Source organism: Pecten maximus, chromosome 7 (genome assembly GCF_902652985.1).
Source record: "Pecten maximus chromosome 7, xPecMax1.1, whole genome shotgun sequence".
Classification (NCBI taxonomy): domain Eukaryota; kingdom Metazoa; phylum Mollusca; class Bivalvia; order Pectinida; family Pectinidae; genus Pecten; species Pecten maximus.
In genome coordinates this window covers 8,544,811-8,570,856 of record NC_047021.1, presented here as the reverse complement: position 1 = coordinate 8,570,856, position 26,046 = coordinate 8,544,811, and the positions used below count along the sequence as shown (strand labels likewise).

Below are 26,046 nucleotides of genomic sequence, written 5' to 3'. Positions count from 1 at the left end.
TTTAAAAAAAATTAAAAGGGGTTTTTCCCCCCAAAAAAAAAAGGGGTTTTTGGTTTTTTTTTTCCCCCCCGGGGGGGGCCCCCCCCTTTTTTGGGGGGTTTTTTTTTTTTTTTTAAAAAAAATTTCCCCGGGGTTTTTCCCCCAAAAAAATTTTTTTTAAATTTTTGGGGGGAAATTTAAAAGGGGGGGAAAAAAAATTTAAACCCCGGAAGGTTTAATTTTTTTTTCCGGGAAAAATTAGGCCCGGGGGGGTTTTTTCCCCCTTTTTGGGGGGAAAAAAAAAGGGGGATTTTTTTTTAAAATTTGGGGGGTTTTTTGGGGTTTTTTTTCCCCCCCCCTTTTTTTGGGGTTTTTTTTCCCCCCCCCTTTTTTTTCCCCCCCTTTTTTTAAATTTGTTTTTTTTAACTTTTTTTCCCTTTTTTTTGGGGTTTTTTCCAATTTTTCCCCCCCCCCCGGAAAAAAAGGGGGTTTTGGGGGGGGGGGTTTTTTTTTTTGGGGCCCCCCCCCCCTTTTTTTTTTCCCCCCCCCCCCTTTTTTGGGGGGAAAATTTTTTTAAAAAGGGGGGGCTTTTTTTTTTGGGGGCCCTAAAACCCAAAAATTTTTTTTTTTTTTTTTAAACCAAAAAAAAAAAAATTTAAAAATTTAAAAAATTTGGGGGAAATTTAAAGAAAAAAAGGGGGAAAAATTTAAAGGGGGGTTTTCCCCCCCCTTTTTTAAAAGGGGGGGGGGGTTTTTTTTTTTCCCCGGTTTTTTGGGGGGGGTTTTTTTTCCCTTTTAAGGTGTTTTGGGGGGGGGGGTTTTTTTAAAATTTTTTTTTAATTTTGTTTTTTTTTTTGGGGTTTTTTTTTGGGGGGGTTTTTTTTTTAATTTGGGGGGGTTTTTTAAGGTTTTTGGGGGTTTTTTTTAAAATTTTTGGGGGAAATTTTCCTTTGAAATGGGGGGCCCTTAGGGGGGTTTTTTCCCTTTTTTTTTTTTTTTTTGGGGGGGGTTTCCTTTTTCCCTTTAAAAATTTTTAAAATTTAAGGGGGGGGGGGGGGGGTTTTTTTTTTTAATGTAGGGGGGGGGGTTTTCCCGGGGTTTTTTTTTTTTTTTTTTCCCCCCCCTTGGTTTTTTTTAAAGGTTTTTTGGGGGAAATTTTGGGGGGGGTTTTTGTCCCTGGGGGGGAAAGGTTTTTTTGTTGTAAATTTTTTTTGGGGTTTGTCCCCCCAAAAGGGCCTTAACTTTAAATTTTTAAATTTGGGGGTTGGGGGGAAATTTTTTTGGGGGGGGTTGGGGGGCCCCCTTTTTTTTTCCCCTTTGTATTTTGGGGGTTTTTTTGGAAAAATTTGGGCCCTTTTAGGGGGGAAATTTTCCCGGGGGGGTTTTGGGGGTTTTTGGTAAAAATTTTTTTGGGGGTTTTTTTCCCTTTTTTTTTTTTTGGGGTTTTAAACGGGTTTGGGGTTTTTTTTTTGGGGAATTAATTTTTTGGGGGGAAAGGAAAGGGGGGGGAAATTTGGGTTTTTTTTGGGGCAGGGGGATTTTAATTGGGGGGCCTTTTTTTTTTTTTTCCCTTTAGGTTTGGGGCCCTTGGGGGGGGCCCCCCCTTTTTTGGGGGGGTTTTTTTTAATTTGGGGGGGGGTTTTTTTGGGGGGGGGGGAAATCCCCGGGGTTTGAAAAAATTTTTTTAATGTCCCCTTTTTTTTTTGGGGGGGGTTTTTGGGGTTTTGAAAATTTTTGGGGGTTGTTTTTCCCTTGGGGATTAAAAAATTTGTTTTAATTTTTTAAATTTTAGGGTTTTTTTAAAATTTTGGTTTTTTTTTTTTTGGGGGGGGGGGGTTTGGGGGGTTTTCCCTTTTTTTGGGGGGGGGAAAAATTTTTTTTTTTTTTTTTTTTTTTTTTTTTTTTTTTTTTTTTTCCCTTTTTTTTTGGGGGAAAAAAAATTTTTTTTTTTTTTGGGGAAAGGTTGTTTTTTTCCTTTTTTGGCGGGGAATTTTCCCCCTTTTTTTTGGGCTTTTTTTTTTGGGGGGTTTTTTTTTTTGGGGTTTTTTTCCCCTTTTTTAAAAAAATTTTTTTGGGGGGGCCCTTTAAAAGGGGGGGGGTTTTTTTTTTTTTTTTTGGGTTTGGGGGGGGGGGTTTTTTAAAAAAGGGCTTTAGGTTTTTTTTTTTTTTCCCCCTTTCCCCCCCCCCGGTGGAAAAAGGGGGGGGTTTTTTGGGGGGGGAATTTGGGGTTGTACGTTTTTTAAATTTTTTTTATGTTTTTTGGCCCCGGGGGGGGGTTTTTTTAAAAATTTGTTTGGGGGGGGGTTTTTTGGGGGGGAAGGGTTTTTTGGGGGGGGTACTTGGGGGGTAGGTTTTTTGGGGGTTTTCATTTGGGGGGGGTTTTTTTTTTAAGGGTCCCTTTTTTGGGGGGGAAAACTTTTTTTGGGGGGGGAAAAAGTTTTTTTGGGGGGGGAAAATGCCTTTTTTTGGGGGGAAAAGGGAAATTTTGGCGGGCCCCGGGGGGGGGGGTTTTTTTTCCTTGGGGGGGGCCCCCCTTTTTGGGGGTTTTTTTTTGGGGGGGGGGTTTTTTTTAAAAGGGGGTTTAAAAGGGCCTTTTGGGGGGGGGTTTTTGGGCCTTTGTGGGGGTGACATTTTTTAAGGGGGGGGGAAAGGGGGGGGTTTTTTTTTTTCCCCCCCCTTTTTTTTTTTTTAAAATTTTGGGGGGGGGGGTTTTTGGGGGGGGTTTTTTCCTTGGGGGTTTTTTTTGGCCGGGGGGGGGTTTGTAGGTTTTTTTTTGGGGGGAAAATTTTTTTTTGGGGGGGTTTTTTTTTGGGGTTTTTTGGGGGAAAATTAAAAGGGAGGGCCCCCCCCCCTTTTTTTTTCCCCCTTTTTCCCCTTTTTTTCTTTTTTTTTTGGGGGGGGGGGTTTTTTTTAACTGTTGGTTTGTTTTTTTTTCCCCGGGGGGGGGGTTTTTTGGGGGGGAGGGGGGGGTTTTTGGGAAATGTGGGGGGCCATTTTTTCCGGGGGGGGGGGTTTTTTAAATTTTTGGGTTTTTTAAAAATTTTTAAAATTAAAAAAATTTTTTTTGAAAACCCCCCCTTTTTTTGGGGGGGGTTTTTTTTCCATTTTTGTGGGGTTTTTTGGAATGCCCCCTTTTTTGGGGGGGGTTTTTTTGGGGGAGGCCTGTGGGGGGGGAAAAATTTTTGGGGGGGGGGGTTTTTTTTTTTTTTTAAATTTTTGGGGGTTTGTTTTTTTTGGGGTTTTTTTAAGGGGGGGGAAATGTTTTGGGGGGGCCCCTTTTCCCCCCGGGGGGGTTTTTTTTTTTGGGGGGGGGTTTTTTAAAATTTTTTTTTGGGGGTTTTTTTTTGGGGGTTTTTGGGGGGTTTTTCCCCCCCCTTTGTGGGGGGGCCCCTTGTAGGGCCCCCCCCTTTTTTTTTTCCCCCCTTTTTGGGGGGGGGGAAATTTTTTTGGGGGGGGGAAAATTAAATTAAGGGGAAGGTTTAAAAATTTTTTTTTTTGTTTTGTTTTTTTTTTTTTTGGGGGGTGGGCCCCCGGGTCCCAAAAAAACATTGGTTTTTGGGGGGGGGGGGGGGAAGGGGGGGTTTTGAAAACCTTTTTTTTTCCCCTTTTTTTTTTTAGGGGGTTTTTTTTTGGGGAAAAAAATTTTTTTTTTTTTTGGGGGGAAAATTTTTGGGGGGTTTTTTTTTTTGGGGGGGGGAAACCCCCTTTTTTTGGGGTTTGTTTTTCCCTTTTTTTTTCCTTTTTTTTGGGGGAATTTTTTGGGGGGGGGGGTTTTTTTGGGGGGGGGAAATTTCCCCGGGGGGGGTTTTTTTTTAGGGGGTTTTTTTCCCTTGGGGGGTTTTTTAATTTGGGGTTTGACATGTTTTTTTGGGGGGGGGTTTTTCCCCCCTTTTAAATTTTGGGGGGGGAAAGGGGGGGGGTTTTTTTTTTTTGGGGGGTTTGTTTTTTTTTTTTTTTTTTCCCAAAATTTTTGTAATTGGGGTTTTTCCCGGTTTTAATTTTGCCTTTTTTGGGAAATTTTTGGGGTTTGGGGTATGTTTTTTTTTTTAAAGGGGGTTTTTTTTGGGGGTTTTGGGGGTTTTTTTTTTGGGGGGGGGGGTTTTTTGGGGGGTTTTTTTTTTTTTTTTTTTTTTTTGGGGTTTTTTTTGGGGGAATGTTTTTTTTTTGGGGGGGGTTTTGGGGGTTTTAAAAAAAGGGGGTTTTTTTTTTTTTTAAAGGTTTTTTTTTTTTTGGGCCCCCTTTTTTTTTTTGGGGGAAAATTTTTTTTGGGGTTTTGGGTGTTTTTTTGGGGGGGAAAAAAAAAGGGGGTTTGAAAATTTTTGGAAAAGGGGTTTTTCCCAAAATTTTTTAGGGGGTTTTTTTTTGGGGGGTTTTTAATGGGGGCTGTTTTTTTTTAATGGGGGTTTTACATTTTTTTTTTTTTGGGGGGGTTTGTTTTTTGGGGTTTTTTTTTTAAAAGGGGGTTTTGGTTTTTTTTTTGGGGGGGTTTTTTTAAAAATTTTGGTTTTGGATTAAATTTGGGGGGGGGGGGGGGTTTTTTTTGGGGGGTTTTTTTTTTTTTGGGGGTGGGGGGGCCCCGGGGTTTTTTTCCCTTTTTTTTTCCTTTTTTTTTTTTTTGGGGGGGGGGGTTTTTTTTTTGGGGGGGGGGAAACATCCCCCCGGGGGGGTTTTTTTTTTGGGGGGGGGGGGGTTTTTTTTGGGGGGGTTTTTTTTTTTTGGGGGGGGTTTTTGTTTTTTTTGGGTTTTTTGTTTTTATTTTTTGGGTTTTTTAATTTCCCCCCCGGGGGGGTTTTTTTGGGGGTTTAAAATTTTTATTTTTTTTTTTTTTTTGGGGGGTTTTAATTTTTGTTAAAAAAAGGGGGCCCTTGTTTTGGGAAAGGGGTTTTTTGGGGTTTTTTGGGGTTGTAATTTTTAAATGTTTTTGGGGGGGAAATTTTTGGGGGGGGTTTTTTTTTTGGGTGTTTTTTTTTTTTTTTTTTTTAAAAAATTGTTTTTGTTTTTCCCATGAAATTTTTGTTTTTTTGTTTTTTTTTAATTTTTTTAAAGGGGGGTTTTTTTTTTTTTTGGGGGTTTTTTTTTTCCCGGTGGTTTGGGGTTTTTGGGTGTAAGGGGGAAAAGGGGTTTTTGGTTCATTTTAAGGGTGGGGTTTTTTTTTAAAAAAATTTTTTGGGGGGGTTTGTCCCCCGGGGGGGTTTTTTTTCCTTTTTGGGGGTGGGGGGTTTTGGGGGGAAAATTTAAAAAGGGGGGGGGGTTTTTTAAATTGAAAAGGGGGAAATTGTTTTTTTTTTGGGGGTTTTTTTTTTTTGGGGGGGGTTTTTTTTTGGGGGGAAATTGTAGGGGGGGGGGGGTTTTTTGCCCCTTTTTAAAAATTTGTTGTTTTTTTGGGGGGGGTTTTTTTGGGGTTAAGGGAAAAAAATTTTTTTTAAATTTGGTCATTTGGGGGGGGGTTTTAAGGGGGGGAAAGGGAAATTGGGGGGGTTTTTTTTTCCTTTGGGTTTGGGCCCCGGGGGGGGTTTTTTTTTTTTTTTGGGGGGGACCTTTTTGGGGGTTGGGTTTTTTTTTTTGGGGGGTTTAACTTTTTTTTAAATTTTTACCGGGGTTTTTTTTTTTTTTTTTGGGGGGGGTTTTTTTTTTGGGTTTGGGGGGAAAGGGGGGGGGGGGGGGGGGCCCCAAAATTTTTTTGGGTTTTTTGGGTCCCCGGGGGGGGGGTTTTTTAAATTGGGGGGGGTTTTTCCCCTGGGGTTTTTTTTTTTTGGGGGGAAAAAAAGGGGGTTTTAAGGGGTTTTTTGGGTTTTTTTGGGGTTTTTTGGGGGGCCCCCGGGGGGTTTTGGGGGGGGGTAAATTTTTGGGGTTTTTGTTTTTCCCCTTTTTTTTAAAATTTTTTGGGTAAAACCATGTTTTTGTGGGTTTTTTTTTTTTTTTTTCCCCCGGGGGGGGGGGGGGCCCCCCTTTGTTTTTGGGGGGAAACCGGGGGGGTTTGGGGTTTGTTTTTTAAATTTTTTGGGGGGGGGAAAATTTTTTGGGTTTTTTTTTTTTTTTGGGGGTAAGGTATTTTTTTTTTTTGGGTTGGGGTTGAAAAGGGGGTTTTTTTTTTTGGGGGGTTTTTGGGGTTTTTTGGGTTTTAGGGTTTTTTTTTTTTGGGGGTTTTGGGGAAATTTTTTTGGGGGCCCGGGGGGGGAAGGGTTTTGGGGGGGGGGGGTTTTTTCAAAAAAAGGGGCCTTTTTTTTGGGGGTTGGGCCGGGGGGGGGGTTTTTTTTTTTTGGGGGGGGTTAAAAATTTTTCCGGGGGGTTTTTTTTGTTTTTTTTGGGGGTTTTTTTGGGGGGAAATTGTTTGTCATGTGTTTGGGGAAAATGTAACTGTGTAGGGTGTGAATGTAAAATTGTAAAAACCCCGTAATTTTTAAGGGGGGGGAATGTTTTTGTTTGGGGAAAATTGCAGGGGGGTTTTTTTAAAGGGGGTTTTTTTTTGGGGGGAATTGAAAAAGGGGGTTTGTACTTTTAAACCGGGGGTTTTTTTTTAATTTTTTTTGGGGTTCCCTGGGGGTTTAAAAGGGGGGTTTAAAAGGGGAAAGGGTTGGGGTTTTTTCCCCCTTTTGGGAAAAACCCCCTTTTTGGGGGGGTTTTTTTTTGAATTTTTTTGGGGTGAAATTGGGGGGTTTTTTTTGGGGTTTTTTTTTTTTTGGGGGGGGGGGGCCCCCCTTTTTTTGAAAAGGGGGGGGGTTTTTTGTAGGGGGTTGGGGGGTTTTTTTTGGGCCCCTTTTTTTTTTTAAATTTGAAAAAATTTTTTTTTTGGGGGGGGGGAAAAATTTTGGGGGGGGGGAATTTTTTTTTTTTGGGGGGGCCCCCTTTTTTTGTAATTTGGGGGGGGGAAAAAAGGGGGGTGGGGTTTTTTTCCCCCCCCCCCCCGGGGTTTTTTGGGGGGGTTTTTGGGTTTTTTGGGGTTTTTTTTTTTTAAAAGGGGGAAGAAAGGGGGTTTTTTTTTTTTGTTTTTTTTTTTATTTTTTTTTTTTTTTTTGGGGGTTTTTTTTTTTGCCTTTTTTTTTTTTTTTTTTTTTTACTTTTTTTTTTTTTTTTTTTTTTTTTTGTTTTTTTTGGAAAAAAGGGGTTGTTTTTTTTGGGGCGGGGGGGGGGGAAATTTTTAGGGGGGGGAATGGGGGGGGGGGGCCCCTTTTTGGGGGGGGTTTTTTAGGGGGGTTTTTTTTTTCCCGGGGGGGGGTTTTTTTTTTTTTTAATTTTTTTTTGGGGGGGGGTTTTTTAAATTTTTTGTGTTTTTTGGGGGGGGGGGGGGGGGTTTTTTGGGGGAAATTTTTTTTTTTTTTAAAAATTTTTTTTGGAAAATTTTTTATTTTTTAAAGGAAAAATTTTTTTTCCCCCAAAAAAATTTTTTTCCCCTTGGGGGGGGAAAAAATTTTTTTAAAAAAAAGGGGGGGGGGGGAAAAAACCCAAAAAAAATTAACTTTTAAAGGGGGGGCCCCCCTTTTTTTAATAAATTTTTTTTTGGGGAAAAAAGGGCTTTGTAGGTCACTGTGTTGGGTGTGACATGTATGTCCCTGTGTTGGGTGTGATATGTATGTCACTGTGTAAGATGTGGCATGTATGTCACTGTGTAGGATTTGACATGTATGTCAATGTGTAGGGTGTGACATGTATGTCAATGTGTAGGGTGTGACATGTATGTCACTGTGTAGGATTTGACATATATATCACTGTGTAGGGTGTGACATGTATGTAACTGTGTAGGGTGTGACATGTATGTCAATGTGTAGGGTGTGACATGTATGTCACTTTGTAGGGTGTGACATGTATGTCACTGTGTAGGCTGTGACATGTAGGTCACTGTGTTGGGTGTGACATGTATGTCCCTGTGTTGGGTGTGATATGTATGTCACTGTGTAAGATGTGGCATGTATGTCACTGTGTAGGATTTGACATATATATCACTGTGTATGATGTGACATGTATGTCACTGTGTAGGGTGTGACATGTATGTCAGTGTGTATGATGTGACATGTATGTCACTGTGTAGGATTTGACATGTATGTCACTGTGTATGATGTGACATGTATGTCACTGTGTAGGGTGTGACATGTATGTCAGTGTGTATGATGTGACATGTATGTCACTGTGTAGGATGTGACATTGTGACATTGTGCTTGATCGGTTGTGATTTCCTGGTCAGTCTATGGTGTATTTTTTCGGTCACAGTCTAGGGTTTGATTTCTCGGTCACAGTCCAAGTTGTGATTTCTCGGTCACAGTCTAGAGTGTGATTTCTCGGCCACAGTCTAGGTTTTGATTTCCCGGTCACAGTCTAGAGTGTGATTTCTCCCATACTTAACAGGGTTTTCGGCGGTTGCTAGGGAAAAGATAAATCGATCTTACACGGGGTAGGTAAAGACAGCTGGCACGCGCTATATGACGTTGTAATAATAACGTAACGTCATAATTTTACGTTGAGTAACCAAGTCGTAAAATGATGACGTCATCAATTTGACACACATTTCAAGGAGCATTGAAGATGGTCCTATGGAAAACTTTCATAAAAACTTACGTTTGGTTGCTGAAGTATGTGAGAAAAATAAACAATCATTGGTCTGTTCCGTGGACAAGGATATCTCAACCCTCGTGTAAGAGTTTGGCTGGCCAGCACTCTACAAGCCTCGTGCTGACTGGCCAAACTCTTACATTCGGGTTGAGATATCCTTGTCCACGGAACAGACCCATGATAGATTCTATTATTCTCGGTCACAGTCTAGAGTGTGATTTCTCGGTCACAGTCTAGAGTGTGATTTCTCGGTCACAGTCTAGGGTGTGCTTTCTCGGTCACAGTCTAGAGTGTGATTTCTCGGTCACAGTCTAGGTTGTGATTTCTCGGTCACAGTCTAGGGTGTGATTTCTCGGTCACAGTCTAGAGTGTGATTTCTCGGTCACAGTCTAGGGTGTGATTTCTCGGTCACAGTCTAGAGTGTGATTTCTCGGTCACAGTCTAGGTTGTGATTTCTCGGTCACAGTCGAGGTTGTGATTTCTCGGTCTATCTAGGTTGTGATTTCTCGGTCACAGTCTAGGTTGTGATTTCTCGGTCACAGTCTAGGGTGTGCTTTCTCGGTCTATCTAGGTTGTGATTTTTCGGTCACAGTCTAGGTTGTAATTTCTCGGTCACAGTCGAGGTTGTGATTTCTCGGTCACAGTCTAGAGTGTGATATCTCGGTCACAGTCGAAGTTGTGATTTCTCGGTCACAGTCGAGGTTGTGATTTCTCGGTCACAGTCTAGAGTGTGATTTCTCGGTCACAGTCGAGGTTGTGATTTCTCGGTCACAGTCTAGAGTGTGATTTCTCGGTCACAGTCGAGGTTGTGATTTCTCGGTCACAGTCTAGAGTGTGATTTCTCCGTCACAGTCCAGGTTGTGATTTCTCGGTCACAGTCGAGGTTGTGATTTCTCGGTCACAGTCGAGGTTGTGATTTCTCGGTCACAGTCTAGAGTGTGATTTCTTGGTCACAGTCCAGGTTGTGATTTCTCGGTCACAGTCGAGGTTGTGATTTCTCGGTCACAGTCTAGAGTGTGATTTCTCGGTCACAGTTGAGGTTGTGATTTCTCGGTCACAGTCTAGAGTGTGTTTTACCGTCACAGTCAAGGGTGTGATTTCTCGATCACAGTCTAGAGTGTGATTTCTCGGTCACAGTTGAGGTTGTGATTTCTCGGTCACAGTCTAGAGTGTGATTTCTCCGTCACAGTCTAGGGTGTGATTTCTCCGTCACAGTCTAGAGTGTGATTTCTCGGTCACTGTCTAGGGTGTGATTTCTCGGTCACAGTCTAGAGTGTGATTTCTCGGTCACAGTTGAGGTTGTGATTTCTCGGTCACAGTCTAGAGTGTGATTTCTCCGTCACAGTCTAGGGTGTGCTTTCTCGGTCACAGTCTAGATTGTGATTTCTCGGTCACAGTCTAGATTGTGATTTCTCGGTCACAGTCCAGGTTGTGCTTTCTTGGTCACAGTCCAGGTTGTAATTTCTCGGTCACAGTCTAGGTTGTAATTTCTCGGTCTATCTAGGTTGTGATTTCTCGGTCACAGTCTAGGTTGTGATTTTTCGGTCACAGTCTAGAGTGTGATTTCTCGGTCACAGTCTAGGTTGTAATTTCTCGGTCACAGTCTAGGGTGTGATTTCTCGGTCACAGTCCAGGGTGTGATTTCTCGGTCACAGTCGAGGTTGTGATTTCTCGGTCACAGTCTAGGTTGTGATTTCTCTGTCAAAGTCTAGAGTGTGATTTCTCGGTCACAGTCGAGGTTGTGATTTCTCGGTCACAGTCTAGATTGTGATTTCTCGGTCACAGTCCAGGTTGTGATTTCTTGGTCACAGTCGAGGTTGTGATTTCTCGGTCACAGTCTAGGATGTGATTTCTCGGTCTATCTAGGTTTTGATTTCTCGGTCACAGTCTAGAATGTGATTTCTCGGTCACAGTCTAGGGTGTGATTTCTCGGTCACAGTCCAGGTTGTGATTTCTTGGTCACAGTCTAGGTTGTGATTTCTCGATCACAGTCTAGGTTGTGATTTCTCGGTCAGTCTAGGTTGTGATTTCTCGGTCAGTTTTGGGTGTGTTTTCTCGGTCACCGTCTAGGTTGGGATTTCTCTTTTTTCTCGTGATTCACAGATCTGTATACCTTTTTTTGATGTTCAAGATTATTCTCGCACTCTCGAGATTGATAACAATTGCTGGCAACCAGAAATGTCGTCACGGCAAGAATTAAATGACGTAACGCTCAAAATGCAATTCAATCACGTCACGGGAGCATGTCGTAACGCTCAAAATGCAATTCAATCACGTCACGTGAACATTAAAAACAGAATGTCGTAACGCTCAAAATACAATTCAATCAAGTCACGTGAATGTCAAAAAAGAATGTAAGCAGAAAAACAATAATTCCTTCCCTTACGGACGTGTGAGGGCAATGTATCAGTAAACACCCAGATACATATGTAGCACTTGCCGGCATTTTAATAGGTAAGTTAACCGGAACAACGTCTACACACGCCATCAGCCATATTCAAATAAGTTGACTTGTGTAGACTCGTTTTCCTGCATACCAATTATCTCCTATACGCTACGCTAATTGATACTAAGACAGAGCAGGGCCCTCATCAGAGTAGGAATTCTGACCAAGTGAATTTCGATAGGTAAATTCGATCACCGAGTATGGTTATGTGGGCTTTAGATTTCCTTTTGTTTGCAATGCCAATGTGTCCGTGATGGAACTTCGGCTTTTTAAGAACGTATTTAAAGTGGAAAACGTATTGGAAATGGGTAAAACATTCATATCTGAAATTTCACAGAAAATCTTGAATAACCCGTGATATTTACATGCAATTTGAATATTCAACACGTACACATATGAATCGTATAACGTATACACTGAAAAAATACCTAGTCAAGTTGACTAGCTTGAAAAGTCAAATTGACTGTCCATAGAACGACTATGTAAAAAGTCAAAAGGACTATGACAAAAGTAAATTTGACTATGAAACTAGTCATTTTACTTGTCTTCAAAGTAAAATTTGACTATAGGGAATCTAGTAAATCGGAAGCATTACAATCTGCAGATAAAAGTTGTGTAAAGGAAAATGATGCAATATCACAATGGTGCCATGATGACAGGAGCCCTTCGGCTTTCCGGTGATCCTTTTAGTCTTTTGACTGACTATGTATAATATAGACAATAAATCCCTGTTTTGATAAAACAAATAAAACGATAGATATATCATTTTCATCATGTACAGCTTTTTAAAATTCATAATAATACATATGTGAGAACACATATTCATGTATATACACTCCCTCATAGAGTCAGAAAGTAATTCTTCTGTAATTCATAATAAAAAAAATGAAAAATGACATTTCTCACCTTGAACTTTGAACCAGTGACCCAGACTCCCTATCAAACTAAAGCAACCCTCCAATAAAGAATCATAACAAAAAAGTATCAATTAACAAAAGAATATTATACCTGTGTGACCTTGACCTTTGACCCAGTGACCTTTACCTTTGGCTAATGCACACTTTCGCATCATGGACTACCTACAGGCAAGGTAAGTTGCGATCATAACGGACGGACAGACATCGCCCTACTATAAATACAACTTGTCAGGGACGGGAGTATTTCTCAGAAACAGATAATGTATAGATAAACCCGCATACATATAACAATATGATTATAATACAGTACTCACAATAAAGACTATTCCTCAGTTGATTTATGTAACATTGGAATGTTTACGATAAAGTCATTATTTTAAGTATAAACTTTGTATGCATTTTGCAGTTCAGCCAGAACATTAAGCAGTTGTTTGTTAAGAACAAATGATTTCCTATAGATATTCCTGGTAAGTTTATGGTGTATACTGCTGCTATCATGAGGTTGAAAGCACTTAAAAACTACTCAGTTTTATGCAGCACGTCTCCTTCAAACACTAAGGAAAACATATCATCCTCCATAGTCAGAATTCCCTTTGACACTAGCTGAAATGTAAAGCGGTTCCCAGGCAGTCTCACTCCCAAAGCTCAGCATTGTGCTTGTCTATTCTTTAAAAAGCACAGCTAATCAAAGAATGACCATATAGTCTTGGGCATCTGACAATAGGTTTGCTTAATTATTTTTGCTGTTAATATAACACAGAAAATTAACATTCACGTGAATTGCATGTGAACAATACATCCAAAAAGTACAAATATTACATACATTTTCAAATTCATGTGAAAAGATTGATGTACATTGCATATGCAATTTCATGTGAAATTTTACAATTTCAAAGTGAGAGTGATGCATAATAGCAATCATACAAATAATTCACAACATTATGTTTCTTAATCAACTGACACCTTCCCTAAGTGTGTAGGATTTCCCATCGAGTGGGGTCACCTTTCCACAATAGGTGTAGGATTTCAGTTGAGCATTGTTATATAAGCTTGTTACTTTTTATCATTTATCATAATAGCTAACATACAAATAATTCAAAACATTAGGTTTCTTAATCAACTGACACCCTTCCTTAATGTGTAGTAGGATTTCCCAGCGAGTGGAGTCACCTTTCCACAGTAGGTGTAGGATTTCAGTTGAGCATTGTTATATAAGCTTGTTACTTTTTACCATTTATCATAATAGCTATCATACAAATAATTCAAAACATTAAGTTTCTTAATCAACTGACACCTTTCCTTAATGTGTAGTAGGATTTCCCAGCGAGTGGGGTCACCTTTCCACAATAGGTGTAGGATTTCAGTTGAGAAAAGCGGTCCAGTTAACGGAAAATCTTGAATGACCCGTGATATTTAATTTGAATATTCAACACACACACACACACACACACACACACACACACACACACAAATAAAACAATCTTTTCACTCTTAACATAAACTCAATTTGTATGTCACAACTACATTCATGTTTGACTTACATTTCACTGGTTCAAAACAGTAATTTAATTTCATCATTTATTAAATTAAACATTTATTTAGATTCAACACTCGACATGCAATCGACAAAATAACTTATCTTTTACTTCATCATTAATTCATTAATTATCAAATAGAAACACTGAGCAAATAAAGTAAATATAAACCTTCTATTTTATGGGGTTTATTTAATTCTCTACTGAATTATAATGTGGCAGATGATTTCCAGGTACTCCCACCATTCATGATATTCCCTTAAACTCAATAGACCAAACTAGCTGATGATTAACCTGATATCAGATGAAATCAAAATTCCTAAAAGGGTAAGAACAATCTTTTATCGACGAGAAAATCAGCCAAATGGCGAAACCCTATCAAACATCTGTTATTTTCTCTATTATTACACTTCTTTAACCAATGATATAAGCAATTTATATTTAACTCCCATAATCAAATTAGTTCCTAATAACTTATTTACATTTCAATACCATTATCAATTCAATGAAAACTTGGAATTTCACTCAAATTATCCATTAAAAACAAAACAAAAAAAAACAAGATTTGCATTTCAATCCCATCTTCCATTCAATAAATAATCTGCATTTTAATTCCATACTCAAATTAATAAACGATTTTCATTTCACTCCAAACCATCAATTAAATATTTCTTGTTTTCTCTCCCGTCATCGGTTCAAAAATAATTTGCATTTCACTCCATCATCACTTCAATAAATAATTTGCATTTAACTCCCGTCATCAATTCAATCTAATGATTTAATTTCGATTTCATCATTGAATCAATAGATATATGCATTTCACTCCCATCATTTATCTGATAAATAGTTTCCATTTCCCTCCCGTCATCAGTTTGATTAATAATTTGCATTTAACTCCCATCATCAATTAAATAAATAATTGCATTCAACTTCCATCATCAATTAAATCTAATACTTGCAATTTCACTTTAATTATTGATTTACTAGGATATTTGAATTTTACTCCCATCACCATTTCAATGAATAATGTGCGATTCACTCCAGTCATCAATTCCATAAAACGAAACAATGTCAATTCACACACCGAAATCCACATTCATCATTCGTTAATTCAATAAATAACATGGAATCAACATTTATAAATTAAATTACAATTCAAAATAAACAATTTGTAAAACAGCACGTTAAATTAGTAATTGCTGTTGACTCTGTTTATCGTAATTAACATGACATTGAACAGCACTATAAGCAAGGGACTTTATGAGCTAATCAAACCCTTTATTTACTGGAGGCAATTATCAAAATTTTATACCAATTCCATGACTAGTATATCAAATTAAAACTCGTTATATTCTTTTGATAGCATAACCAAGCGTGTTTACAATATTATGGAGAGCAGCATATTGAGAATATTGGTACTAAGATTTGAGATATATGACACATGTCTCTTTTCTATATTGTGCCGTGTCCTTCAGGACGTGAATACAGTAAAAATCTGCACCCATTACAATCTTCTTCTTTATATCCCGCTTGACAATGTCTCGCGCTTGGCCTTAAGTTGTACGTTCCTTTCCCTGTGGGAGGCGGTGAGGTCTGACCACACAACATATCTGGCCCATTACAGTGTGGTGGTAATGGAAGGGGATCAAGACCAATTCAATGTACAAATTCTGCTGAAGACGTTAAACAACAACAGATCTTTATAACAATGCTATACTTGTCACTAGGTTGTAACGTCACTGTGGTAATGAGACGTATAGTAAATCATGGCTCCCTTAGGTATAATAATTATAATCAAGTTATTGTAATGTTTGCTGAACTATTTGTTATAAGATATGAGCATTGTTGAATTCAAATAAATATCAATTCTATTAAATATGAATATATGAGTAATATCGATGGACAAAATATCAAAAAGATTGTTAACGTTAAATAAGTTTTAACTATCTAAGTCGGTAATACTGATACCCTTTAAATTCGCTTATACAAAGTGTTTTATGATATCCTATCCATTTTCTTTAATGCCATAGATAATAACAAAGTGTATCACAACACCATTCAACTGATGGTTTAGGAACAATGCAATATAGTTCACATACATTTCCATATATATAGTCCTCGTACACGTCCAGATATATAGTCATCCTACCCGTCCATATACATGTTTATAGTTTTCGAACACGCCCATATATCTAAATACCTCGAACACGTCAATATATAGAGTCCTCATCTACGTCGTCAATCTATATTGTCATCGTACACGTCCATATATATAGACCTCGTACACTTCCATATACAGTGGAACTTCGTTAACTCGAAGTCGACGGGACCACGAAAAAACTTCGAGTTATCCGAGTGTTCGAATTAAGCGAGTTATCGTTTTTGGTGAAAAGTTTGGTCAATATTTGTCAACATTATATAATCATTATAACTTCGCTCTGTCGCTCATCAGTTTAGTGTGAAGACTGGTCAATACATGTAAATATATATGTAATGTTTCGTTATGTCACTTGTAATTTGGTGTAGTTTTGCCGATATAAAGTCACGATAAAGTGTCTTTCACTTAGTCACTTCAATAACGATCTGATGTGCAAGTCATGTTTGCAAAAGGTAAACGATAAAACGGAATTCGACAAAATAACAAGTTATTAATGTCAAAACAAATAACCGTTTAAGTTTAACACAGATTGCATACAAAACGTAACAGAACCATTACCTTTTATTGGACATATATAAAATACTGTTTGATCGGCCTACTTACTTTTTATTGATAACCACGCCATTTCCATGTGTATTAGCACCGGAAGTTGGGCTGCGCATGTGCGTATAAAATGTTACTGTAACTGAGTTGGCGTTTTATCCGATTTAATAGACAGCACTGACCGTTACAGTTGTACTCTGAACACCTCAGCAGTAATTACGCTATTGTTTCAGCAGTTTAAAGATTTAATAGGCGCCGGTGACTGTGTCATTTCTACACCTGTAAAGACATCAGCCGGGTAGATCTACCGGTGTGTCAGAGATTAGTTCCGCTTGAGCGAACGGGTAGATGAGTTGTTGACTATCGTGTGTACTGATATCGGCGACCGCCTTGGGAAATTACCTGATGTAAGTAAAGCAGTACTTTTTATCACCAAGACTTGTTGTTATAAGATTCAACCGACAATTTCTTTTATGAATTTATGAAACACTTATAATAGCATGTAGGTTAGTAGTGCCGATATGTTCAGTATTACAAACGGAATTTAGCTCTTAAAAAATGTCGGCGTTTGCCACCGATCGACGAAAATTATACTTCGAGTTATTCGAACATTTCAAGTAGGATTTTTATTGTTGGGACCAAATTTTTGCTTCGTATTATCCGAGTTTTTCGAGTTATCCGAATTCGAATTATCCGAGTTTTTTTTTACTAAGATAAAGAGAGAATTCAGCCGGGACCGGCGAGGTACTTCGAGTTAAGCGGGGTATTCGAGTTATCCGAGTTCGAGTTAACGAAGTTCCACTGTATATATATATATAGTCATCCTATCCGTCCATATACATGTATATAGTCCTTGTACACGTCCATATATATAGTCTTCGTACACATACATTTATAGTCCCCTTACACATCCATATACATGTATATGGTTCTTGTACACATCCATATAGATATAGTCCTTTTACATATCCATATGTATAGTCCTTGTACATTACACGGATATTACTCAATGACATCAAAAGTTTTCGTGGAGGCACGGTTTTGTGTTGTAGTCGGAGTATGCTGATTGTACCTTGTCCGGATTAATTATGACGGTCGTCTCCAGATGGCAAAAACACACATTTCCAGTACCTGAAATGTGCATTGGAGAAGGTAAAGTATATTAACATAAGGGTGTGTGAATACAGTAACAATACCATTCACTATCGGTAGTATCCACTTGATAGTATGATTACTTAAATACACTACCTGAAGTATTTACCTGCACCATACACTGTAGATAGTATCTACTTGCTTGTGTAATTACTCAAATACACGATCTGTAGTATCCACTTGATAGTATGATTACTTAAATATACTACCGGGTGTATTTACCAGATAGCATAATACACTGCAGTTGGTATTTACTTAAATACATTTTCGGTAGTATCGTCTTGAGTGTATAATAACTCACCATCGGTATAATAATATTGGCTTTCTGCCATAATTATTAAAATACACTAGAAATAACATTTAAGCACTTCTTATCGGAAGCATCAACTTAATTTTATGATTAATTAAATACATAATTCGTTGTATTCTCCTGATTGTATAATTACTTTTATATGTTATTGGTGGTATTTACTCAATTGAATGATTACTGAAATACATTATCGGTAGGATTTGCCTGATTTTATGATTACTTAAATACACAATTTGGTGGTATCAACTTGATTGTATAATTATTTAAATATTCTTTCGGCAGTATTTTCCTGATTTTATTATTACTTCAATACACAATTGGTGGTAATAACTTGATTGTATTAATTACACTATAGTTGGTATAAACATGAATTCTACTTGGTTGAAACCGTAAGGATGTTCAAGATTTTCAATGACGTGTAGAGGGCAATAACTCCGTGAATTAAAAGCGGCTAAGACAGCTATTCAAACCGAAAATGAAGAAATTGCTCAAGTGATTTAACGACCCATGACCATGAATATGGGTTAAAGCATCATGCACCATTTATCCAAAAGTAATCATCAGGACAAATTTGGTCCCAGATCCATTAACTCAACCAAGATTATAAGTGTATCACACGTGTACATAGTACAGAAAATTATTCTAAAACATGAAACATAAATTTCTATCAGTGTTCTTGTTTAAGCATGATCATAGAAAACTTCTCATTGGAAAATATATTTTGATCAGCTATAAGAAGAATATCAAGTATATTTTACACCATGGCAAATCCATGTTATATGTACACGAGTGTGACAAACATCAGTTGGCAATGTTGAATTTTATCATAAGTTAGTTTTACTTTCATTTTTTTCTGTCATTTACCTTGGCATGGCGTTCGCAGGTGAATTGAAAATTTGTATATTGAAAAAAAGGAGAAATATCTAGCGTTGTCTTTGATAGCATGATAGCAATTTGCAACTTACCGTTATATATATGTCAATATACTGTAACTGATAATTACCTGATTGTATGATTAACAAATAAGGTATCTTTGTTGCGTCTTATGCATTGACATCTTCTCTTTCAGCCGGAAATATCTCTGCCAAGACCATACGATGTGACGATATTACCATATTTCTAAATACACAAACAGAAAACATTCAGGTGATTATAGAATGAGACAGAGAAAAGACACGGTATATAATGTAGACCTGTATATCATTAATAGTGTGTTCGTTAACACACCTGGTGGTTCCGTTGTCCTATAGGTTTGTATTCGGACGTTCGTTAACACACCTGGTGGTTCCGTTGTCCTATAGGTTTGTATTCGGACGTTCGTTAACACACCTGGTGGTTCCGGTGTCCTATAGGTTTGTATTTGGACGTTCGTTAACACACCTGGCGGTTCCGGTGTCCTATAGGTTTGTATTTGGACGTTCGTTAACACACCTGGTGGTTCCGGTGTCCTATTGGTTTGTATTCGGACATTCGTTAACAAATCTGGTGGTTCCGGTGTCCTATAGATGTGTGTTGAGACACTTGTTAATATACCTAGTTGTTCCGGTGTCATCTTGGTTAGTTTTCAGATGCTCGTTAATATACCTATATGTTCCGTTGTCCCTTGGTTTTTGTCCAGACGCTCGTCAATATACTTAGCAGTTCCGGTGTCCTCTAGGTTTGTTTTACATGTTCGTTTACAATACTGGTGGTTCCGGTGTCGCCACTCCGGCTCTCAGTTTGAGGATCTGACTGTAGTTTAACCTTATTGTATGGAGTTTGGATCATTTATGATGTAGAATGTAGGCACATCTGTCTTATTCTCCGTGTACTAAAGAGTCTAAATGATAATCGAAATGTTATTACTATTTTGTTTTTGTGATTTTAAGTTAAAATAATAGTTTCCTGTTCATGTCGGAATTTCTTGTTTGCTATTTTTCCTAAAAATTGTTGTCTATGTAACCCTGGTCAATACTAACCGCAATATATCACTCAGCTAGAGAGAATTCCTCTAAAGGTCGGTTGAGTGTAAGACTAGTAATCAGAGGTAAGTTGCAATACTAACCTTAGATATTTTCTTCACTTGACATTACAAGATCTTGTATTTTCATGTCGCATTCTGCCATCGCCTGTAGAAGCTTCCTAACAGTTGCCGCTTCTCCTTCAACCTTGATCCACAGCTTTAGCAGCGTCGTTATTTGCTCCTTTATATTGAGGCAATTAACCTCCTCTCCTTCTATGATAGTTTCTTTCAAACCAAGCTCCAAAAATAGGATGTAACTTTCTCTGGGTGAAATGAAATCTGAGACGATCGACACATGGTCTATTGACATTGGCCTTTGTAAAAGATCCTCTGGAACATCAAAGTCTGAAAAAGGGACAGATGCAGACATATATCTTACAGTCAGCTTCATTCATTTTAATTATAAAGTCAAATATTCTATGCAGAAAAAAATCATAATTGAAAAACTACATGTTGGCGAGATATAATTGGATGTTCCCAGCTTAAGTATACAATCACAGAACACGTAGTAAAATGTGATGTCGACACAAGACTCAACCCTGAGGAGGATGTTAAGCATCCGAAAAGGCATCCAGAATAACTTAAACTCCTAATTTTGTTTCTCTGTCTCTATCACGCATGAAAAAGATATTCTGTCAGTCTATGTGGGTCCTCGATAGCTTCTTTTATCCGTTCAATAATACATAACCAGAGTTATACATATTTTGAGGAGCTATTCACTGTTTAACCCCCAGCAAAATCTACACTTTATCACTCAAGGGTCACAACAAACGCAGATTCCTCCATCCTACCTTCTACATATGAAACCCGTTATCAATCTATACATAAGAATTCGTTAATTATAGCATGCCCACGTTGCATCCCATGCCCATGATCCTTTCCAAGTCTGACTTCTAAGTATGATGAAATTTTATACCGTAGTTTAAATACAAATTTATCATTCCCTTAACAAAATAGGTTTTAGTTTATGCAGAATGAATATTACCATCAAATCGATCTTCCCGATTAGCTTCTTCCAGAATAGTTTGAAGATCTATATTCATGCCCCCTTCCGTCATAGCTGAAGCGATGTGTGAGAATCCAAGTTTCGGCCTTTTAGTGAAGAATTCAACCATGATCTTGGTAATTGGAACTCTAAAAGAAAATCTTTGGTAATCTTGGAAGAAGCGCTCTACCGTTGCAATCGGACACTCTAGCTGCATGAAAAAGGATTGATAATCTTTCCCGATAAATTTGCTGATCCTTCCCAATTCTTTGGGTGATGGTCTTCTTTCGCGTAAACGGACAGGGAGTCCATCAATTAGAAAAAAAACACAGCATATCTCTAGCTATTCAATATTCCGCAATATAGCATGGCCATATTCAGTTCAGGATGAGTTCAAGATGCACAGCATTGCTTAAATTTCACTTCCGGGCTTGTTCTTGAATAGTTTCTTTAAAAGGAGTTACGGAGATTTGATTAGATGTATTGTTATCAGATTAAATCATGGTAATTGGGAGATTTAAGTAAGCGCTATCAAATTAATTTGATGATTTGTTTTATCTATTCTTATTACAGACTTACCTGTTTTGACACTGGTCTGTGCCTGAATTAAACGAGAAAACAAATATGCGATACATATAATGAGCTTACATATTAATCTTTTTCATCCTCAAATTTGTTATCATGATGTTATCTTTTCGAAGGTTCAAGCAATTGGGAATTCTTATTCTTAAATTTGGAATAAGATTAAGGGGCGTCTTAATAGCAAATCCAGTAAAAAACTTATATTTTACAAGGCTATAAATTCTTACTATGATGCAATTTAACAGAAGGAACTTTACCAGCGTTTTGTATATATCATGGCAAACCATGGGCCTTGCTGTTGACATGTAATTTGTTTTGTTTGAACTAACAGCTTAACATGCGAATAAAGCATGTTTCAGGGGGACAAAATAAGCTCATCTGTATTACACATATTCTACTGATTCTACTTTGGCCTTGAAATGTAAATGGCAGTTGTAAATGATATCACGCAAATATGGTTTTAAAGGAGGTATTTCAAACATCAAACATACGTTATCAGGAACGCTGGATATGCCAAGTTTGTAAGGGAAAAAATCAACCGCTGATTTTGGGGTAAAAGATGCATATTTCTGAAAAAAGGACCCAAAATTCCTAGTTAAAGAACATGTCGTACAAACGTCCTTCTAATTAGATCAAATATCTTAAAAGTATTATAAAGGAGCACTGTAAAAGATTGCAATACCTCCCTTTATGCCATATTTGTGTAACATTATTCACATCCGCCATTTTATTTTAACACAATAAGTGTTTTATACGTACATAAAGTCAAATTCAGACAAACAAATGATCCTGTTATTGACACTTGTGAGCATAACAGCATGGCTATTTTACAGGTTGATTATTTGTGTAACTTATTCCGAGCTACCACAAAGTAACTATATTGAAACACTTGACATATGCAGCAAATTATTGGTATGCTCGCCTGTAGTACTTTACCTCTGTTATTGGCTGAAACCAGATAACAGAGGTAAAGTACTACAGGCGAGCATACCTTTAATAGCACAATAATATTATTTGTTGCTAAATCACAAGTTAACAATGGTTTACTTAAGGATCACCTATATACATTGTAGAAGAATAATGTTGAATTTAAACCACGAATAAATATCTAAACAAAATGCACAAAAATAGTTATGAAATATACCAAAATGGCTGAACTCCCAAAATCAGCGGTTGATTTTTTCCCTTACAAACTTGGCATATCCAGCGTTCCTGATAACGTATGTTCGATGTTTGAAATACCTCTTTTAAAACCATATTTGCGTGATATCATTTACAACTGCCATTTGCATTTCAAGGCCAAAGTAGAATCAGTAGAATATGTGTAATACAGATGAGCTTATTTTGTCCCCCTGAAACATGCTTTATTCGCATGTTAAGCTGTTAGTTCAAACAAAACAAAATTACATGTCAACAGCAAGGCCCATGGTTTGCCATGATATATACAAAACGCTGGTAAAGTTCCTTCTGTTAAATTGCATCATAGTAAGAATTTATAGGCTTTTAAAATATCAGTCTTTTTTACTGGATTTGCTATTAAGACACCCCTTAATCTTATTCCATATTTAAGAATAAGAATTCCCAATTGCTTGAACCTTCGAAAAGATAACATCATGATAACAAATTTGAGGATGAAAAAGATTAATATGTAAGCACATTATATGTATCACATATTTGTTTTCTCGTTTATTTCAGGCACAGACCAGTGTCAAAACAGGTAAGTCTGTAATAAGAATAGATAAAACAAATCATCAAATTAATTTGATAGCGCTTACTTAAATCTCCCAATTACCATGATTTAATCTGATAACAATACATCTAATCTAATCAAATCTCCGTAACTCCTTTTAAAGAAACTATTCAAGAACAAGCCCGGAAGTGAAATTTAAGCAATGCTGTGCATCTTGAACTCATCCTGAACTGAATATGGCCATGCTATATTGCGGAATATTGAATAGCTAGAGATATGCTGTGTTTTTTCTAGTTGATGGACTCCCTGTCCATTTACGCGAAAGAAGACCATCACCCAAAGAATTGGGAAGGATCAGCAAATTTATCGGGAAAGATTATCAATCCTTTTTCATGCAGTTAGAGTGTCCGATTGCAACGGTAGAGCGCTTCTTCCAAGATTACCAAAGATTTTCTTTTAGAGTTCCAATTACCAAGATCATGGTTGAATTCTTCACTAAAAGGCCGAAACTTGGAATCTCACACATCGCTTCAGCTATGACGGAAGGGGGCATGGATATAGATCTGCAAACTATTCTGGAAGAAGCTAATCGGGAAGATCGATTTGATGGTAATATTCATTCTGCATAAACTAAAACCTATTTTGTTAAGGGAATGATAAATTTGTATTTAAACTACGGTATAAAATTTCATCATACTTAGAAGTCAGACTTGGAAAGGATCATGGGCATGGGATGCAACGCGGGCATGCTATAATTAACTAATCCATATGTATAGATTGATAACGGGTTTCATATGTAGGAGGTAGGATGGAGGAATCTGTGTTTGTTGTGACCCTTGAGTGATAAAGTGTAGATTTTGCTGGGGTTAAACAGTGAATAGCTTCTCCAAATATGTTTAACTCTGGTTATGTATTATTGAACGGATAAAAGAAGCTATCGGGGACCAACATAGACTGACAGAATATCTCTTTCAAGCGTGATAGAGACAGAGAAACAAAATTAGGAGTTTAAGTTATTCTGGATGCCTTTTCGGATGCTTAACATCCTCCTCAGGGTTGAGTCTTGTGTCAACATCACATTTTCCTACGTGTTCTGTGATTGTATACTTAAGCTGGGAACATCCAATTATATCTCGCCAACTTGTAGTTTTTCAATTACGATTTTTTTCTGCATAGAATATTTGACTTTATAATTAAAATGAATGAAGCTGACTGTAAGATATATGTCTGCATCTGTCCCTTTTTCAGACTTTGATGTTCCAGAGGATCTTTTACAAAGGCCAATGTCAATAGACCATGTGTCGATCGTCTCAGATTTCATATCACCCAGGGAAAATTTCATCCTATTTTTGGAGCTTGGTTTGAAAGAAACTGCCATAGAAAGAGAGGAGGTTAGTTGTATCAATATAAAGGAGCAAATAACGACGCTGCTAAAGATGTGGATCAAAAAGGTTGAAGGAGAAGCGGCAACTGTTAGAAAGCTTCTACAGGCGATGGCAGAATGCGACATGGACATACAAGGTCTCGTAAGGTCAATTGAAGAAAATATCTAAGGTTAGTATTGCAACTTACCTCTGATTACTAGTCTTACACTCAACCGAGCTTTAGAGGAATTCTCTCTAGCTGAGTGATATATTGCGGTTAGTATTGACCAGGGTTACATAGACAACAATTTTTAGGAAAAATAGCAAACAAGAAATTCCGACATGAACAGGAAACTATTATTTTAACTCAAAATCACCAAAACAAAATAGTAATAACATTTCGATTATCATTTAGACTCTTTAGTACACGGAGAATAAGACAGATGTGCCTACATTCTACATCATAAATGATCCAAACTCCATACAATAAGGTTAAACTAAAGTCAGATCCTCAAACTGAGAGCCGGAGTGGCGACACCGGAACCACCAGTATTGTAAACGGACATGTGAAAACAAACCTAGAGGACGCCGGAACTGCTAAGTATATTGACGAGAGTCTGGACAAAAACCAAAGGACAACGGAACATATAGGTATATTAACGAGCATCTGAAAACAAACCAAGATGACACCGGAACAACTAGGTATATTAACAAGTGTCTCAACACACATCTATAGGACACCGGAACCACCAGATGTGTTAACGAATGTCCGAATACAAACCTATAGGACAACGGAACCACCAGGTGTGTTAACGAACGTCCAAATACAAACCTATAGGACAACGGAACCACCATGTGTGTTAACGAACGTCCGAATACAAACCTATAAGACAACGGAACCACTAGGTGTGTTAACGAACACACTATTAATGATATTTAAGCATTAAACTGTCTTTTTATGGATTATATGGTCTATATAGACCATATAATCCATAAAAAGACAGTTTAATGCTTATATTTACGTTTTCTATATCAGTTTCTTTTCGATTTCAACTTTAATTTTCATTATAATTTAAAATCTTACTTTTACCGACGTTTCCATTGGCAGAGGTCAACAAATTGAACAGCCTATTGTGATTCACGTGCTGATTGGCAAAAAAAAAAAAAAAAAAAATAGTGCGTGGAAATAATTAAGAAAATACTGAAAACATCATCAGATATTTTAATAACAATATCAATAATATTGGTAGTCAGTATTTCAGAATATACGGATGAATTATTCAGTTTGTTAACGATTTCGGATTTTTTTTTAAAAATTTACCATCCGGAACAATTATGCGGATGGAAATTTCACCCGTCACCACGCGCACGCAACGACTGACAGCATTGACAGAGTTTAGCTATGAAAGTTGAATGTGCAGTGGGAGGAAGTGGAATTCGCCAAAAAACCAGGTGTAAACATGTTCTTTGATTGCATGGAAACAGCATTACAGTTTATAGTAGCTACAACAGCACCGGTGTCAGGGATACGACCAATGAGAGAAGTGACAGTGGCCGAGGGAGTTAGACGAGCTTCAGCGACAACGTTGCTTGTGACGGGTACCATGGCTGTTTCAAGTTTAGGATGCGTTAGACACGATAATGCACCACTTGATGCTTTCTTTTGTGAAGAAGAAACTGTTCTATTGTACGACCGGAGAGAAGCCTCGTTCTTATGATTTGACATAAACATGATGTGTCGGGTTTCAAAATGTTTGTCATTCAAACACTGGATGGCGGTGGCGCGCAAACAATGTGGTGTGTAATGATTTTCCACTCTGGCCCCGGAACAAATATCTG

The 26,046-nt window shown here is 37.8% G+C and overlaps 2 protein-coding genes across 2 annotated transcripts in view; both read right to left on the bottom strand.

Annotated features, from left to right (window-relative positions):
* Positions 1–16,940: 16,940 nt before the first annotated feature.
* Positions 16,941–26,046, bottom strand: part of LOC117331516 — a 142,458-nt gene continuing 133,352 nt past the window's right edge. The window contains exons 5-6 of the mRNA XM_033890257.1: positions 18,588–18,703; positions 16,941–17,253 (exon numbers count right to left, since the gene is read on the bottom strand). The gene's annotated coding sequence lies outside the window, so the exon portion shown is untranslated. The remainder of the gene's footprint in view (positions 17,254–18,587; positions 18,704–26,046) is intronic.
* LOC117331032 lies at positions 19,630–20,701 on the bottom strand. The gene is made up of 2 exons (XM_033889624.1): positions 20,572–20,701; positions 19,630–19,931 (listed from the first exon to the last, which is right to left on the bottom strand). The coding sequence occupies exons 1-2, from the start codon at positions 20,699–20,701 to the stop codon at positions 19,630–19,632; spliced, it is 432 nt and encodes a 143-aa protein (XP_033745515.1).

Bases quoted from the DNA above. Each gene is read 5' to 3' on its own strand.
- LOC117331032 (XM_033889624.1), bottom strand. From the start codon at position 20,701: ATGGTTGAATTCTTCACTAAAAGGCCGAAACTTGGATTCTCACACATC. The intron at 19,932-20,571 runs GTAATATTCATT...TCCCTTTTTCAG, and splicing joins TCGGGAAGATCGATTTGATG to ACTTTGATGTTCCAGAGGAT.